The 18,107-nt window shown below is 40.0% G+C and overlaps 1 protein-coding gene across 20 annotated transcripts in view; it reads right to left on the bottom strand.

Moving 5' to 3' along the window:
- MAST4 (microtubule associated serine/threonine kinase family member 4) overlaps positions 1-18,107 on the bottom strand; it is a 535,574-nt gene that overhangs the window by 37,791 nt on the left and 479,676 nt on the right. For all 20 annotated transcript variants that reach the window (XM_044384142.3, XM_057307021.1, XM_044384143.3 and 17 more), the window contains 5 exons: positions 15,752-15,884; positions 11,899-11,966; positions 8,822-8,907; positions 2,399-2,607; positions 804-942 (listed from right to left, as the gene is read on the bottom strand). In XM_044384142.3, the coding sequence (XP_044240077.3) occupies positions 804-942; positions 2,399-2,607; positions 8,822-8,907; positions 11,899-11,966; positions 15,752-15,884 (635 nt within the window). The remainder of the gene's footprint in view (positions 1-803; positions 943-2,398; positions 2,608-8,821; positions 8,908-11,898; positions 11,967-15,751; positions 15,885-18,107) is intronic.

Here is an 18,107-nt window from a genome sequence, read left to right as displayed (position 1 = left end):
TCATTTTCAAAGGAAAAATCAAAATTTTAATTAAAACATTAAAGGAACAGAGGATGCGAAAAGAGAAAAAATAGCTAGTGGAAGGAAATATTTCATATTCTAACAGTTGTCTTTGTTGGGTAATGTTGCGAACGAATTTTTTCATATGTTTTTCTGTACTTCAAAATTTTCTGGAATGAGCATGAGTTAATTTTATATCATAAAATTTTCAGCATGCTAGAATCTTTACATATTAACATGTAATGCTTTTAGAGGTGTCTGAAATTAGTGGAGAAAGCATAAAACATTTAATAAATGGTGTCAAGATGAATAACTTAGTCATTTGAGGGAAAAAAAAAAGTCTATCTGTATCTCAAATCAGACACTAAAATGAACCTCATGAAGATTAAAAATTAAATTCAATATTAAATGGTGAAATAGAATATAATATCAAATATATCATCTTGGTGTAGGAAAGGGTTATCTATGCATAATACCAAATGCAGAAACTATCCAGAAAACAACTAGTAGCTTTCTATGAAGCTATTCAAAAATGAAAATAAAAACAACTTAAAAAAATTTAACCCTGGCTTTATAATCATCTTTTTCTTTTGTTCCTTATAAACTATTATTATAAGCACCAGATCCTGTAAAGTATTATACTAAATAGTATCATATATACTGCCAAAATAACTCATTTGGGAACATTATGAGAGAATCTCAAAACATGCAAAACAGCATTAAAAGAAAACATTTTTAGAGACATAACACTACTTTTTGTGTTGTGTGAACAAGAAAAAGATACGTTTCCTCGGTGTACATACTTGTCTGGTTTCAAATCCCTGTGTACAATTCCGTAATTATGTAGATATTCCAAGGCCAAGACCGTCTCGGCAAAGTACATCCTGGCCATATCAACAGGGAGAGGCCCCATGTTCTTCATTAATGTAGCACAGTCACCCCCTATAAGACCCAAGCACAAGATTTAGCAGGTGGAGTATCAGCTAGGATTGAAGAAGACCATCAGTTCAGATTACAGACCTTCAAAGCAGAATGGCCTCTACCCAGAGACACAGCATCTCAAATTCTTAAGTGGAGACCATGCACTGAGTAATCACGTTTCTAATTAAGATATAGTATGGAAAAAAATAAAGATTTTCTTTCTTTCTTTCTTTCTTTCTTTCTTTCTTTCTTTCTTTCTTTCTTTCTTTCTCTCTCTTTTCCTCCTTCCTTCCTTCCTTCCTTCCTTCCTTCCTTCCTTTCTTTTTAAAGCAGGAGTCCTCCTAAGGGAACAGATTTGCTCCAAAGTGGAACTGAAATTTGAAGGACAAATTACACCAGCCTAAAGCATGGGTTCTGGAATCAGGCTGAGTTCAAATCCTACTCTTACAGGCAGGGAGATCTTAGACAAGCTAGTCCCGGCTCTCTCCTCTAATATCAGGATGGTAAAGCTGTCATCCCTTTTCAGATTATTGTGAGGATTAAATGATATAATCTACATAAAGAATTTGGGATATTGCCAATATTCATTAAACATGTGACAAATGTTAGTTACCTATAAACTCAACCAAGGTTAATAAAGCCAAGTGCTGGCGTGAGGGAAAAAAAAACTGGGTGGCAATCAGCCAAGCTATGCTTTCGTCTTGTATCCACGAGGAAAGTATCTAGTAAGTCTCCCTCCTTTTCTTGGGTTTCAGTTTACACATCTGCAAAATGAAAAGGTTGAGCTAAATGATATTTAATGTTTCTTTGCATTTTATAGTTTTGGGATTCTGCTCGTCCAATTTTAAAAGCTTAAGTTAGAGGTTTTGAAGATTGTTTTGGCCCTTCCTAATACATTCCTTTTATTAACTTTGTTTATACCAATAAATCATGGCCAAAAACGCAAAACTGAATGTAAAACCGAAGGAAATAAGAACATTTAAAAGGTAAGCTGCAAATGTTAAAAAAAAAAAAATCCACCAAAAGTAAATTTTCTTGACTTGTATCTCCTTTTCCCCTAACTCATTTTTAATTTCATACCATAGACCAAAAAAAGATATATTTTTAATTCATTCTTTAAGATCAATTGTAATGAACGATTTTATGCTATGTGATAAAAGTAAGTAGGAAAAAATCCCATCGCTTATATTCTAACTTTAATGACCAATTGAGAGGAGGTAGTTAGGATTAAAAGCTATTAAAGAAGAAAAACAACCTTCCTCCAAACAGCACTAATTTTCCCTTTGTTATAGTAGAGCAGGCACTTTACAAGCAATTATCAGAAGATAATGACTGGGAATACAGCCATCTCATCGCCTGGCTTCGGTTCCTAGGTGGATACAACCATTATGGAGCCCAACAGGGAAAGCCTCCGCCGCAGGAAGCAGACAGTTTCTGGGTAGAGGTGTCGTGTTCTCTGTGTCACACGCTGACTTACCTTCCACATATTCCATGACCATGCATAAGTGGCGCCTTGTTTCAAAGGAGCAATACATGCTGACAACGAAGGGGTTCTCTGCAAAAGTCAGGATATCCCGTTCCACGAAGGCCTGCTGGATCTGGTTTCGGAGGATGAGGTTCTGTTTATTAATCTTCTTCATGGCAAACCTCTGCCGGGATTCCTTATGCCGAACGAAGTAGACTGCCCTGAAAAGGAGCACAAGAGTTGGGGTTCATGGGAAGTGAGGATGCCTCTGGATACAGTAAACCATGGGTGATCGTCAACTTTTTTTTTTTTTTTTTTTACATTCACATGGCGGCTGGAAGTCAGCTCACACATGCTATCCTAGCAGCTGCAAACATCCCATTCCAGGCCAAAATCTTATGGCTACATTTATTTATTTCTTAATCTTTTGATAAAGGTCACTGGTCATACATAAAGCAGCAAATTCATCTTCACCGAAAGGACAGAAATGGACAGTCCCCAGAGTGAGCTATTTTCCAATAGCTAGCTGACGTTTTCAGTTTTTCCACAAACAAAACAAAATTCAATATATGAGTCAGAGCAGGGAAAGAATTAACAAAAGTACATACATACCATGAGCTATAGCCTTTCAAGCATTAGATATATGTTAGGCATTTTTTCTAGACTGACTAAAGTGATAATTTTCTATATGATACCCTTGGGATCTGCAAAAAAGGACCAAAGCTTCTTAGGGTAGGTGGCTTCCAACTTGAGGGTAATTTACTCCACATGAAATTCCAGATAAATGAGACGTATGTAATAGGTCATATGAGGCTGTCCTGAAAAGAAGAGTAGGGTATTTCCTCACTACACACCTCAGCATGATTTACACCTATGGCTGTTTCAACAGGAAATGCATTTTCCAACATAAAAGGGGGCCAATAATACACTGTTCCATCCGGCCCACGGCCAAGGTGACAGCCAACTTTACTGTAAAATGAGGAGGCTGCATTGAATTTCTGCTGTAAGACTCACTCACATACTCCAGAGAACCAGTTCTGGCTGGGTAAAGACAAGGGACTCCTTGGAGCTTGATGTGGAAGAAACAAATCAAGAGAAGGAGGCAGCTTAAAACCTTACCTGTCATTATTGTAGGAGAACAGATTAGAGCTCTCAGGTTAGGAAATGCTCAAATAAATAATAATTAACCTAAATAGCAATCATTTATAGTAAAGTATATCCAATGTCTGTCTCCTAAAACAAGGGATTATCTGATCTGAGATGCATATTCCATTGTTTATTTTCACTGCTCATGAAAAATGAACGCAAGGAGGACGAGGATGCCCTAAATCCCTGCTGAACCAATATACCAGAGTAATCCACTTACATGAATCTTAAGTAGATTCAATCTCAGTTTAGTTGGTAGTCACATGTTCCACCCAAGTGTTCAACTAGGAGTTTTTCTTTCAAGTCTGTGTATGTTTGCCTTTTCGTTGTATCCATCTTTTTCCTTCACTTGCAAAATTGTGTTTTGTTTTTTTTTTTAGTCTCTGTTTAAACATTATTATTATTATTATTATTATTGCTTTACTTCTTTTTTTTCCCTCTCACTATTTCTTTGGTCTTCTCTTTCTTCCTTCACTGTATAGAAAAAAAATCTCTTTTACCCACACTTTGTATAACCAACTCAAGGAAGAATCTAGTGCTGTTATTCCCACAGTACCACAAACTGACAAGGGAGCTGGCCAGCTGGGCAGCCAACACTTTCCACACGGGCTGGCGGTCTTCTTCAGGATGCCAAATACTGGGGCTCTCACCAGCTGGGTTTATCTCTACACCTGTTTTTCTGGCAAGGCTTGATATCAGGATTAACTAATTTAAACAAATATTTAAACCGATGAAACAAGGAGTGTGAAAAGGAAAACCTTTGTTGTTTATAAAAAAAAAAAGACAAATGGAATGCTTTGGAAAGTACTGATAGAGATCTTAAATGTGAGTCACTAAATAAAATTCCTGTTGATTTAGTATGGCTGAGAAGGTTTTCAAAAGTGAAAAAAATAATACAGATCTAGAGTCCTACACTCAGATTGCTTCAAGTTACTGCTTCACCTTTAAAGCAGAGAAAAGTGGAAAACAGAAACAACATATTAGAAGGATGGTTTATACAGGCTGTCTTAAAAAGGCCTTATATCAGAGGACATATATATATATATATATATATATATATAATTTCTTTTTTTAAGAGAGTGTGAGAGTGGAGGGGTGGGAGGTGGGAGGGGTGCAGAGAGAGAATCCCAAGCAGGCTCCATGCCCAGTGCAGAGCCCAACATGAGGCTGGATCTCATAACCTATCAGATGGTTACCTGAGTTGAAATCAAGAGTTGGACTTTAAATGACTGAGCCACCTGAATTTATATATATTTAGATTAAACTGAAATGTTTACTTTTGGTATGCATCTGAAATTAAAAATATGTTTAAAGTACACATCTTTTTTTAATGATTTCCGACTTCGACCAACTTCTTAGTTAACCAACCAACTACTCCTTCTTTCTGGATCAGATTAAAGGCTTTTACAACAGTATTTTTTTTTTCCCCAAATAATGATTGGATAAAATCAAGATCCCCCGAAAACCTTGAGCTTCTCCTCATCAGATGTTGGACAGCACACAGACAAAAAGGCAGCACAGAAAATAACCTGGTTTCCTCAGAAACAGAAGACAAACACTGGTGAACAAATATTGTTACGAAGAGGAATTTCTGAAACAGGAAATTCACCTTTTAAAATGAAATACGGAATTTGAAATGGTGAAAAAAACAGTATCTTAAAGTGCTTCCTATTACTGACAGTCAACTGGAATACAGCTTACGTTCTCTCTCTGAGTATCTCACACCCGGCAGATGTAGTGCTGAGGACCCTCGGACAGGATAACTACGAGCTTCACTTGCACACCGTCAGATGGCTGCCATTGGGTTTTCAATCAACTATCGGTGTTTCTTACATAAAAAACTGCTCAGCAATATGTGTGAAAACAGCAGTAAGTGGGGAAGGAAGAACAGAGCCATCCGCAATAATGAAAGAACAAAGGAGAAAGAGGCCTCAGGCCCATCTTGACCAGCATCCGGACCAGGTTTCCCAGGGGCACCCTGTGAATGAAAAAGGACTCATATCTTTACTCTCAGATTTGCAACTCGTAAAACCTCATCTGACTTTTTGCTTTGCCTTGCTAGGATGTGCTTAAAATCATCAGTTAATCCCTAGGGAAATTTACCTACACCAATGGAAACGAATCCTATAGGCAGCTTGAGACACGACTGCTGCAGGACGGGCATATCTTGATCAAGTTTCCAAAGTCAATTAGACTTCTTAGACTCTGCTGTAGCTAGTTATCTGTTTGTCTCATGTTCTTGTTTTTACAGTGCTTTACTGCTTTAGGAATATTCTTCTTAATGCTGAAATCTGATCATTTAGCAGTAATTGTCCTCTCTCACAGACACCTTTCCTCTTCTCCTGTAAACTGATGTTCCAAATTTACTTAAGTCAGCAGAGATAGGGAGAAAGAGACTGAAACAGAGAGAAAGAAAGAGACAAACAGCAGCCTCTGACAGACAGAAGCACAGCTATACACCATCCAAGGTTATAAAACTGGACTGAACTGATTCGGCCCCTTATTTCTCTGCAGTTTGGCCTCAGAGGCTGCTTTCTTTGAAAAGGCTGCTCCTGTTTCTCTTTTCCTACACTGACCTGCCTGGTAGATAGGAGAACCCAAGGTTGGGGGGGGGGGTGATGCACGGAGAGGGGCAACTGTCCTCTCTGAGCTCAGCTTTTCTTCACCTCAGGCAGAAGTGAGCAGTGGGAGGGTAAGGGGAAAGGGGATCAGAAACTGACGGGATCTAGAGAAGAATGAATCAGTCCTACCGGGAGTGTGAATGGCTAATGTGTACAGAATTATGCATAAATCTGAATGCCCAGGACATGAATGCAAGCGGGCAAATCTGCATGTGGGAACAAGAGTGCATGTGTTAGAGGAAAGGCTGTGGGGAGAGATGGATAGCCAGCAACCCGCATACATGGGTCTGTCACACAAATGACCCCATCTTTTGAGGCATAAAAGAGAATGATGTGCAGCGAAGGTAGAAACTAAAGCAAAGAGGGACAGAAATGTCACGCCTTTCAAATGTAGTTTTTAAAAACTTTTAAGTCAATTAATTCTTTCACTTTGAAAACATCCAAAGCTGTCATTTACAAGTCCAGGTGGAATCAAGAGAAGATGGTTCCATGTTGGAAAAGGATACTTCGAGAAGGAAGGAGCGCTGCTTGGAGTCAGCACACCTGTGACCAGCCATGCCTCTGAGCTGCTCTTTCCCCACAGCTAGGCAGAAATAATACCAACACCACAAGGGGCTCTTGCGAGAAGACAGCATACATAAACCAGCACCGTGCCTGGCACGTGGCAAGTGTGAGCTTTCTACAAAGTGCTAAGCTGGCACGAGGGGACGTCTGACCCTCAGTCCCGGATCCGAAACACATTAAACAGAGGACACTGGATGATATCAAATTAGCAGACTGGCTATAACATGAACTGTTACTAAGTATGATGGTGAGAAAACCCCGACGTGTTATAGCTCCTTCTAATGAGAGGGCTAGTTTCCAGCACAGGCTATTTGCACCAAGTCGCAGAATCAGGGTCACTCAGTGATGTGAGTGGTGGACTGTAACACAAACGCCAAGGAAACCTCCAACAGCCAGAGAAGCAGCCACATGTTCAGCCAGTTCACATAAGCCTGCACTCAGCATCTTGACGGGGTGGACCAATGGGTCCAGCTCCACTCAAATTTTAAATTAAAAATAATTAAAATGAAGAGGAAATCTGTCAGAAATGTAATGAGAGATTAAATCTGAGAAGAGCAGAAGAGGGAAAAAAGTTTTGGCTGATGGGTAGAAGCTCCCGTAGGCAGCTTGTCAGCCCATTAATGACTTGGCCTGCATCCTGGCTGTTTACTGATTCACAGCTTGTTTAACTTCTTGTATATTCCCAGCCATTCCCCGAAGTGTGATACACCTCATCTACTCTACAGTGGTTTAATTGCACTACAAATGAGTTTACTCAACCAGTTAGAACTCCAAATACTGCTAAGATATATGCCCAAATTTTATAAAAGTGGTGCTTCACAGATAATCTTATTCTAGAATTCCACTGCCAATAGAATCTATCAGTGCTCCAGCCCAGAGACCCATTAAATCAAAGTTCAGTTTTTTCCCTAATGAAGGAAGAAATTCTCAGAGGATCTCGAAAACTAAAACAAACTAAAACCAAATAAGAAACAAATAAAACTCACAAACAAAAGTACGCGAAAGCAGTTTTCCTAGGGGGAAAAGTTTCAATGAGGTGCTTGAATGAAATAAAATATTATGAAAATACAACATCAGAAAACATTTATAAGCCACCTCAAGAAATATACCATTTAATATAATCCTGAAAATAAATCAGTGAAGCCCAGAAAGGACTCACAAATATTTAAGTTCTTCACTAAGTTAATGGTGTGGAAAATATTAGAGACAAAAAAAAAAAAATCGTAAGGAGAAACATCCCTTGTGGCATAACGAAAATCACTTTATCTCATCTGCTCATGTATGTGATAAATGGCAATAAATGTCTGTGGGATTGTTTATTGCTCTCCAAATACAGATGGAATTGAGATTAATACTTAATTAAACTAGAGCTCTTGGGCTGTCTAAAATGGATCAGGACACAATATGTGTATTAATTACCCTTCCTAACTGTTTCTTAGTAACTCAGCAGGATCTCGTCACCACTGACCCTACCCACGCCATGAGAAGAAAACCTTGTGTCTCTAAACATGAAGCAAGGAAGGGGCACCACGAATGTGACCGGATCAGAACACAGACTTCAACTGGAAAAAGAGTACAAAAAACCCCTGGTGTAATAGAAAGACTGAAAGAAATGTGCTGCTTTAAGTTTTCAAGCAGTCTTCTTATTTAAGTTCTTCTCCCACCAGACTGACTGGGGCTCAGACGGAAAGCACCAGCCAATGAAGCAGTGATGCTGTGTGTGAATTTACATGTTTTCAGAGATCTGGATTCTAGATATGCGGATACGGATGTGTGTATGCATATATACGACCAAGAGTCAGGTATTTCTGCACCCAAAAGGGCACAATTAAGGAGGCAGAAACAGGTATACATAAAAACTTTCCTTGACTTAATAAAGTCTCCTTCTCCATACCTGTAAAATAACTCCGGGTCACTTGATGGGTTTTCTCGATGGAGTATCTAAATGAAAAACGATTTTGGCTGCACATTATACCCACCAGGGAAGAAGCAGTGAACTGAAAACTCAAGTCCCTAATGACATCTATTTGGCCTAAGATAAAGGTGAAGAATATATTACTCCGGTGTGTTAAAATACAATAGAGAGTTTTCTTGAATTACTCACCCATAGGCTCCATTGCTAATCAATTTAATCGTTTCAAAATCACTTTCCCGAGGTTTCCTTTGAAGTTTCAGGGAAGCATTCGAGCTCTTGGAAACAAAATATGGAAGTTAGAAAATACTCGAGAATTCAAGAAAATGATTTTAATAGCAACACAAATGACATTTGCATTCTATGCTCTGGTGTTGAATCTGTTGAAGCCACAGGAAGCTGGCGCACAGCTTTCAAGGTCAGTTCTGCAGAGCGGTGCTGATAGACTGCCTCTCATGACGGGGCCTCGGTCTCATTTAAGCGAACCCCCCATTTCTGGGAGACGAAGGCACCAAGCTTATGAAAATTTCCGATTTGGTGGCGCCTGGGTGGCTGTCGCTGAAGCATCTGCCTTCAGCTCAGGTCATGATCCTGGGGTCCTGGGATCGAGCCCCGCATCGGGCTCCCTGCTCAGTGGAGAGTCTGCTCTCCCTCTCCCTGCTAATGCTCTTTCTCTCTCTGTCGCTCTCCCTCTCTCAAATAAATAAATAAAATCTTTAAAAAATTTTCCAATTTTAATTTACCTGTGTAAACTACTCAGGTTAGCCTCATCCTAGTCTTTTCAAGTTTTGAGATTTAAGTCCAAAACGTCAAACCTTAACTCTAGTTTTAGTCAGTTGGAACAGAAAGAACGGGCCGCTGTGGCTCTACCTGGGCTGAGGGATGGTGCAGTTTCTCTGTCCGTGACCAGAGAACGTCTGTTCTTCCTGTGGCAACCCTTGTTTGGAAAAGGCAGTTGGCAATGAAGAGACAATGCGTGCCTCTCTGGACTTCCATACCATCAGTCTTTTTTTTTTTTTTTTTTTTTTAAAGATTTTATTTCTTTATTTGACAGAGAGAGATCGCGAGGGAGAGAGGGAACACAAGCAGGAGGAGTGGGAGAGGAAGAAGCAGGCTCCCAGCAGAGCAGGGAGCCTGATGCGGGGCTCAATCCCAGGACTCTGGGATCACGTCCCGAGCTGAAGGCAGACGCTTAATGACTGAGCCACCCAGGCACCCCCATACCATTAGTCTTACCATGGTTTAGATATCTATTTTCAAAAAGATCACTCTTTAAAAAGTTGAGCTGAAAGGACAGTAAAAAGTAAAATGGGTTTGTTGGGGGCCTTTGGGAAATATTCTCTCATACTCCATGTATCTTAGCACTGAGAGGGTGAGCACTGACAGCCTCCTTGCTCCCGCTGCAGAGCCCAGAGTTCCCTTCCTATAACTGTGGAAGAAATGCCACAAGTCTGAGGTATGTGCCACCCTCCCCCACTGGATGCTGTCATCAGCTCACATGCTGTCCCATTTACCTTAGGAAGACCTGGGTACCCAGCTTCCCACCTTCCTCTTTGCTTGTGTTTTCTCACCACCCTGGGTGACTTGAGTGTCCATGCAAGTAACTCACCTAACACCCTGTACTCTGGGCTACTTGGTTGCTCAACCAAACAACTCTTTCTCTCCTCTATTTCCCCTAGGCCTCTGGCCACAGGCCCTGGGTCTAGCGATCACTGCTGACGCCCCATCTCAGAAGACATAATTCAAGACCAGGACCACTCCCTTGTTCCACCATTCTGCTCTGACAGGGTGCCCACAGCTTTGGGCTCAAAGATCCTGTTGAAGGCCCACCTGGCTCATTAACTCTTCCCCACGCAGGTGACCACATTCATGCTCACAGATGACTCCTACGTCATTCAGAACTCACCGAAAACCCTCTGAGTGCCAAGAGATCCCATGCCATGTATATGGATGCTAGTGTGATGGTTCTTCTTGAATGTCCCCCAAAAACTTAAGTCTAAACTCATTCAAAACTATGATAATTATGATAAAATTAACTAAAAAGATATCATTTATTTAGCAGTTAGTAGTGTTGCTGATCTAACCATTTCACATAAATTATCTCATTTATTATTTTGTCATCTTTTTTTTTTTTTAAGACTTTATTTATTTATCTGACAGAGAGAGACAGCGAGAGAGGGAACACAAGCAGGGGGAGTGGGAGTGGAAGAAGCAGGCTCCTAGCAGAAGAGCCTGATGTGGGGCTCGATCCCAGAGCACTGGGATCACGCCCTGAGCCAAAGGCAGATGCTTAACGACTGCGCCACCCAGGCGCCCCTATTATTTTGTCATCTTTTATATTTATTTTACAGAACAGGAAACTGAGGCACAAAGAAGATTCCCACAGCTAGTGAGAGATGCAGGCAGCTTTCAAATCCAGGCCATCTCACTCCAGGGCCTGGGTTGTTAGTCCCCAGGCGACACAGCTGCCTCTCTTTCCTGACCACCCCCAACTCACTCCAGCCTGGTTCCCCTGGGGGGACAGTGGCACCAGCATCCCAGAAATCTTGCTCGTGCCCTTGGAGAGCCTCTTGAGTGGCTTCCCTATGGTTACGTCTGCCTGCCCCCCTCACCCCGCTGGTTCTACACTGCCATCTTAAGACTGTTTTTAAGCTGTAACTCTGACTGGGTTGTCTTCCTGTCCACCTGTCTACACCCCACAAACACGTACATTTCTTCCCAAGTTCAATAGCTTCCCATCATTCTTTGAAAGAAAACATTTGACAAAGATGAACAATAAGGACCTCTATGGCTGGTTTTTGCCCCAGCTCTCCAGGCTCTATGGTCTTCTTGCCCTTACCCTCAGATGCATTCTGCTCCCTTGTGGCATAGTCTTTGTCCAGGATGTTCCCTGGGCCTGGAATGTTCCCTCTGCCCCCTTTTCATCCTAGTAACTTCTCATACCACAGCTCCCGGGCCATTTCCTTGGGAGATCTTTTTGGACTGGCAAGACTAGGGTCATTCTCTGTTAATGTTACATTTTAGTAGCACATGGCCCTTTTTCTTCGTACATCTTATTCAAGTTTATCATTTTTATTTTTTGTGCATGGTTTCTTTTTATTAATTTCTTTCTCTTTGAAAGGAGGGGCTAAAATTGTAATGCTTACTGCCTTGCACATAGAAGCACAATACATATTTATGGAAGAAATAAAGTAATTGACACACTCCAAATCTCCAGATGCCAATAAACAGAAAAACCAACACCATATTTCATCAAGAAAGATACTTACACTCACTGATTCATCTGTTTCTGGTGTTTCTGCTGTTCCACTATCATAGTTTCCCAACTGAGCCATTTCTAAATTAAAAAAAAAAAAAAGCAAGGTTTAAGAAAAATAGGACAATTTCAACTAGACAAGAAGTAACTTCTTCAATCTAAAAAAAAAAAAAAAATTTACTCTATACTTCAACGTACCCATGGGAAAATCTTAAACCAAAAATGGCAAGACCCAATAAAACTGACATTCTTGAAACTGTGCAGTACATGCCCTTCCCTGGAACCTCATTTCTCATGAACATCTAGATACTAGGTACTTCAGAGCGGGGCCTCCGCTTCAGCTAGTGGGACTGACCGGCCAACACAATCTTAGGGTTGGGAGGCGGGGGTGTGTGTGTATCATTGACTGTGCTTATAATTGGGTTCTCGAGAGAGAGGCACGTCTTCCCAGGCTCCGACAGGCATCGGAGATGCACTGACTCCAGCTCAGAGATGATTCTCACCCTGCGGTGCAGTACTCCTCGTTCCATTCCTTCGCAGCCACTGAGTGATATCCCCTGCCTAGTACACGAAGAATTTGCCATTTGTCACAAAGGAAGTAGCAGTTGTTAAGTGGGGCTTCACAACGAAAAGATTTGGCAACACCACCATGATCAGCACTTACTAGGGACCTTTCACCCTCAGGCTCTCCCCCACTGTAAGATGGGAATAATGTATTCATCTCTGGGAGTTTCTTGTAAGTATGATATAGGATATTCATGTAAGGCTCTCAGCATGTTGACTAACAAAAATGAAATGTTCACTGAATATTGATGGTTATTTATGACTATTAGTTACATCCTGTAAAGTAGTCAATCTTGGGCTGGATGCCACATGCCTGACACCAGCTTAAGTACTATCCTGGTGGTCTAGTTAAAAGAGACAAAAGCAAAATAAAATTAAAAAAAAAAAAAAAGAAAAAGAAAAAGAAAAAGGCATTTAATTGCTCAGTCTACAATGGAATGCATCTCTGCGTCTATATAAGTAAATGAAGAAACCTAATTCATCTTGTTCATTTTAATTTTTCTATTTAAAGAAAAAAAGATGTTTAATTAAAAAAAAAAAGAACATGAAGGAATTCTCTCCAAAACTCTGATAGGTAGTTATCTCTGAGTGGTAAGATCATAGGCACTTTACATTTTTTAATTTTTCAAAACTGAACATATATACTAAGTTATATATATAACTTACATAGAAGTTATAGTTTTTAGTTACCTATTTTTGTATGCATCTAAAACTAGTCCTTAGACTCTCATTTCATGTATTCATATTCTTATAAATATCATCCCCCTTTTCAGGAGAGATTACACATAAAAGATATGAAGCAAAACAACACTGGAGTGTTGTCTTTAGGTAAAAACCAACAAACTCCAGAATCTAAAATAACTAAAGACTGATAGTAACTTTCCTAGTTTTCCAGTAGGGGAAATTCAAGAATAAAAATGAGCTCAGCACAAACCAGTGCTTTCTTGGTGTCATTCAAGTGATGTCAACACCTTATATGACGAGTACTTTAGATTGGTGGACGTGGAGGTGAGCTACAATGTAGTCAGTCGCAGGGACTCTCAAGGAAAGGACTGATTTTAATATTGTTTAAGTAAAACAGCAACAGCAGCTAACATTTATTATGCATTACCGCATCTTGGGGAGAGAGATGAACTCATATAATCCTAAAAACAACTTCACAGATAGGTACCATTTCCCTGGTTTTATGGAAAGAACACTGAGGCACAAAGAGGCTCCTTAATAGCACGGTCAAGGTCATGGCCTGCAGGGCTGGTGCCAGGGTGCAGACCTGGGCTTTTCCACTCTACACCCTCATCCCCAACCTTCAACGGTCAGGTTGTAGGTCTGTTAGCACAGATGTTGACAAGAAGGGGAAACAAATGTAGATCAGAGTCTATAATAATGGCATGTTAAGTGGTAACAAATAGATTAAAAATCATCCTCAGATCTGAATCAAGAGAATGAAGTGTCAAGACTTAAAAACACAACTCCCAGGAATAAATTTGTATTACTAAATTCAAAAATTGTCAAAGATCACTATTAAGATTTTTTTAGAGTCTCTGTAAAGGTACATAAATGGGCCTCAGATGATTCACCTGCCACAGTTCAGCCTACAGTGCTCTCTACTGCCAGGTTAAGAAAACTGTGAAGAGCTCACTTGCTCTACAATTCAAGGGCTGAAACAACCTCAACTCCACCAGCGTGAACAGTCACTCTAATATACTTTGACAGCCTCCCCACTCCAATTATTTTCATAAAAAAACAAATTAAAAGATGGTTCTGTTTTAAATAGGATTTCTGCTAAATAACTATTATCTGGGAAATACATATTATTTGCAAGCAGTGAGTAGTAATGGAATGGAACCAGGAGTCAGCTTTTGAAGCAGGAAGCTAAGGCATCGTTTTGTAATGCCTGAAGAGATTTTTAAAACTCATCTAAATACCATTAAACATCTGCCCTTTTTATTTCATTGATTTAAACCATTTCTGAACACTCATGATTCAAAAAGGTAAAGATGGTAATTTAAAAGCCATGGGGGAAAATCTCTCCCCAGGGAACTTTTCAGAAAAGCAGCCACCAGTCCCTGATAAGTGATGAATCTGTTGTGGTATTGCTTTCAGGACAGTATAAATTTATCTGGCATTATCTCCCAGGAATGCATGCATCATTTCACTGGAAGCAAAGATCCGATGGCCGTAAGAGCAAACGAGGTGGGGGCGACAGAAGAGCGGGCCAGGGAGCAGCAGGCTCCCTGGCTTTAGATGGGAAAAGAGCCGTGCCAACAGTTACCATCATTACAAACAGTTTAGCAAGATAAACGCTGTTTGCAAATTCAATTTAATGAGCCAGGAAGAGGATTTTGAATGAAGGAGTCTCTGATCGTTTTTGATTCTTTTTAGGTAGTATGTAACTTAAGTGTTTTTAAGGACAATCCAAACAATAAAGAGCAGGAAAACTGGGGGCAGGTGAGTAGTTTACTGATAATAGATTTTTTAAAAAACCACTAACAAGGTGCTTAGTCTTCTGTGTATTTAATAACATTAGACCTATAAGCTTTCAAAAACATTTTCTCCGGGGTGCCTGGGTGGCGCAGTTGTTAAGCCTCTGCCTTTGGCTCAGGGCGTGATCCCGGTGTTCTGGGATCGAGCCCCACATCGGGCTCCTCCGCTGGGAGCCTGCTTCTTCCTCTCCCACTCCCCCCGCTGTGTTCCCTCTCTCGATGGCTGTCTCTGTCAAATAAGTAAATAAAATATTTAAAAAAAAAAACATTTTCCCCCCACTGGCTTTCTGTATATTATCATTTTTCATAATTTTTTTGTTACATGCAAAAATATACCAACCAACACTGCGCTTGATCTAAATCTATCATCAGTTGCATTACTCCCCGATTACTTTAAATGTCACTTTTAAATTAATTACAATTAATTTCTTTAGCAACGTCTTCAAAATTAGAAGTACACTTGAGAAGAACCCTACCGAGCTTCGCAAGAGAAAAAATACTCAGAGAAGGCTGAAATTTAAACCCTTTCAGGACACCGTGGCATTGCCAGGCTGACAGGCCTTTGGGATTTCAAGGCCTCTCCCCACACTCAAGGTACAACACAAAATGGGTCAGGTTCACCTGCTCTTCGGGACTCAACTTAGTGAGTTGTAAACCCCATAGTGAAGGGTTGCTTTTTTCTTCAAAGCACAACTGTCCCCAGATTTGTACTTTTCAACAGATAGAGTCAAATTATATGGAAAAAGTAGACTTGCTAAGTTCTTGTCTGAAGTCACAGTGCATAATCAAGTCAAAGGTCAGCCCAACCAAGGTACATACCTTCCAAAGGATCCTTATTGAGCCCCAACTGGCTGATGATGTATCTGGGAATGTCAGTTTTAATACCCTGTCCTTCTTTTGCATGGCCTTCTGCTGCTTCCAATAGGTAGTAAAATTCTTCAGGATCAAATTCCTAGCAAAAGACAAACACAGATGTATACTTATTTGAGCCAAAATTCTCTGAGGTTTTATTACATAAATTCCTCTCACAATAAAATCTGTTGGATATACATGGTTGTGGGTTATTTATGCAGAAATGAAGCAAATGACTTTTAAGAAGTATGTAATTTGTACTTCATATCTGAAGCCTTTCATATTCTAAGGCAATACATGTACGTTCTTGGTAACTCATATAGCGACCGCTTCCAATTTTCTTGTAATGCAACTCTTAAGATATCTTATTGCTATCTTATCGAAAATGATGTCTAAAATTTGTTATGCCTTTTTAGTAAAATTTTAAAATCTGAAATCTCTCTCTTTTTTTTTTTTTTTTTTAGTTATTTGACAGAGAGAGACAGCTAGAGAGAGAACACAACAGGAGGAGTGGGAGAGAGAGAAGCAGGCTCCTCTCTGAGCAGGGAGTCCGATGCAGGGTTCGACCCCAGGACCCTGGGATCACGACCTGAGCCGAAGGCAGATGTTTAACGACTAAGCTATCCAGGCACCCCTAAAATCCAAAATTTCATCCCGAAGATTCAGTTTCTCTTTTTGCACAAACAGCCACAAAAAGAGTAATGCTAGAATACATATTCTCAAAGGTTTTGCAGGACACTCCATTAGTACAAAAGGGTGCAAAAGTATTTTTTAAAAATATCAGAATTACCACTTTTTATCAGTACACTCTAAAATTAATATTCATGTAATGTGGAGATTAAGAAAGAAAAAGACAAAATTACAAAATTAATGCTTTTGATGACCTGTCTCTATTTTAAAATTTGGTAGCACATTTTGCCTATGTATTTTACTTGCTTTGGCTGTCTGTTACTTCTAGGATGCAATAAAAATCTTTCGGATTCCACCACCCTAAATGGATGCCATGGGTTTATTTATTGTATACAATTATGTTGCAGATTTAAACCACAGAGGCTATTTTCAGTTATATTTCCTAGATTTTTTTCCCCTCAGGATGTTTCCCATTTTGATTAATACCCCAACTAGGCAACTTCAGAATATTAGCATTTCACCTGAGAATTACTCAAGGGTTTCTAAAGGCCATGTAAAAAAAAGCTCGCTGCAAATGAGTAAAGCCAAAACCAATGTATACACTCAGCGCCCCTTCTAGAAACCTACAACACAGCACAGGCCTGAAACAGCAGGCCTAAGACCACTAGTTGGGAAACAATCCCTAAAACTCTGAATCCCCAGTTTCATCTGAGCTTTAAATAGTGCTGAAAATAGCCACGTTTTCAATTCTACTTTTAAGTTCACTTGTTTCTATCCCTGAGAGGCTGCACTTTTACTTCTTCTCTTCTGGTGAGCAGTGATTACTGAAAAAAGTCATTTCCACTTTTAAGGCAAGATTTTCTATTAGCATATCTGCTGCTGTCCAGAGAAACAAGTCTTAGTGCTAAATGCTATTTTTTCCCCAAATTAAACAAATGCAGGAAGTACAAGCATGTGGTGCATAATTCAAAAAGTACAATGGGAGACGCAGTACAAAAATCAGACTTCCTTTTGCTTGCATTTGCCAGTCACACAGTTCTCCCAGAAGCATCCAGAGTATTTGTTCCCCTTTATCCTCCCAGAGACAATGCCAAATGGTGCTTTTGATTCTGTGGTTCTAAGGGTCCTGGCCACTAATGGAAACACGTACTCCACCATGCCCCTCCCTGTCTCCTCAAGATTTCCCCTCTCCCATGACTCACTATGCCTGTGAACATTTCACTATTATAAAAAGCTATGAATGTTAATCAAAATAAAGGCAAAATCCTAGCAATACCACCCTATACGTATATGTGTGAATGTATAATTCTGGCTAGCAGAACTGAAAAGTGAGTGCTGATACCACGTTAAGCCCCTTAAAACTATTCTTATGTTCAAAGCTTCATACTTGTTCACAGTGTGGACTGAAATTTCAACCAAAATTACAAGACACAAAGATTTTAAAATAGGAAAATGACCAAGGACAATATAATTGGCAAAATGAACTCATCTCTGAAAGTCTCACTTCGTCCAGTCTATTTGGGACCCTACTATACTCTCCAAAGTGGGCTGCCACCAAGCATCTATATTTAACACACCACGTTTTAAGAACAGATACTAGTAACAGCAGGTTATGAGAAATCCTTTCTCTGCTTTCCCTCTCTCTGCATCTTGCCAACTCCAAAACAGTGAGGCCCAACAAGTGTTTAAAATT

Source organism: Ursus arctos, unplaced genomic scaffold (genome assembly GCF_023065955.2).
Source record: "Ursus arctos isolate Adak ecotype North America unplaced genomic scaffold, UrsArc2.0 scaffold_5, whole genome shotgun sequence".
Taxonomy (NCBI): Eukaryota; Metazoa; Chordata; class Mammalia; order Carnivora; family Ursidae; genus Ursus; species Ursus arctos.
This window is presented reverse-complemented; position numbering and strand designations above follow the sequence as displayed.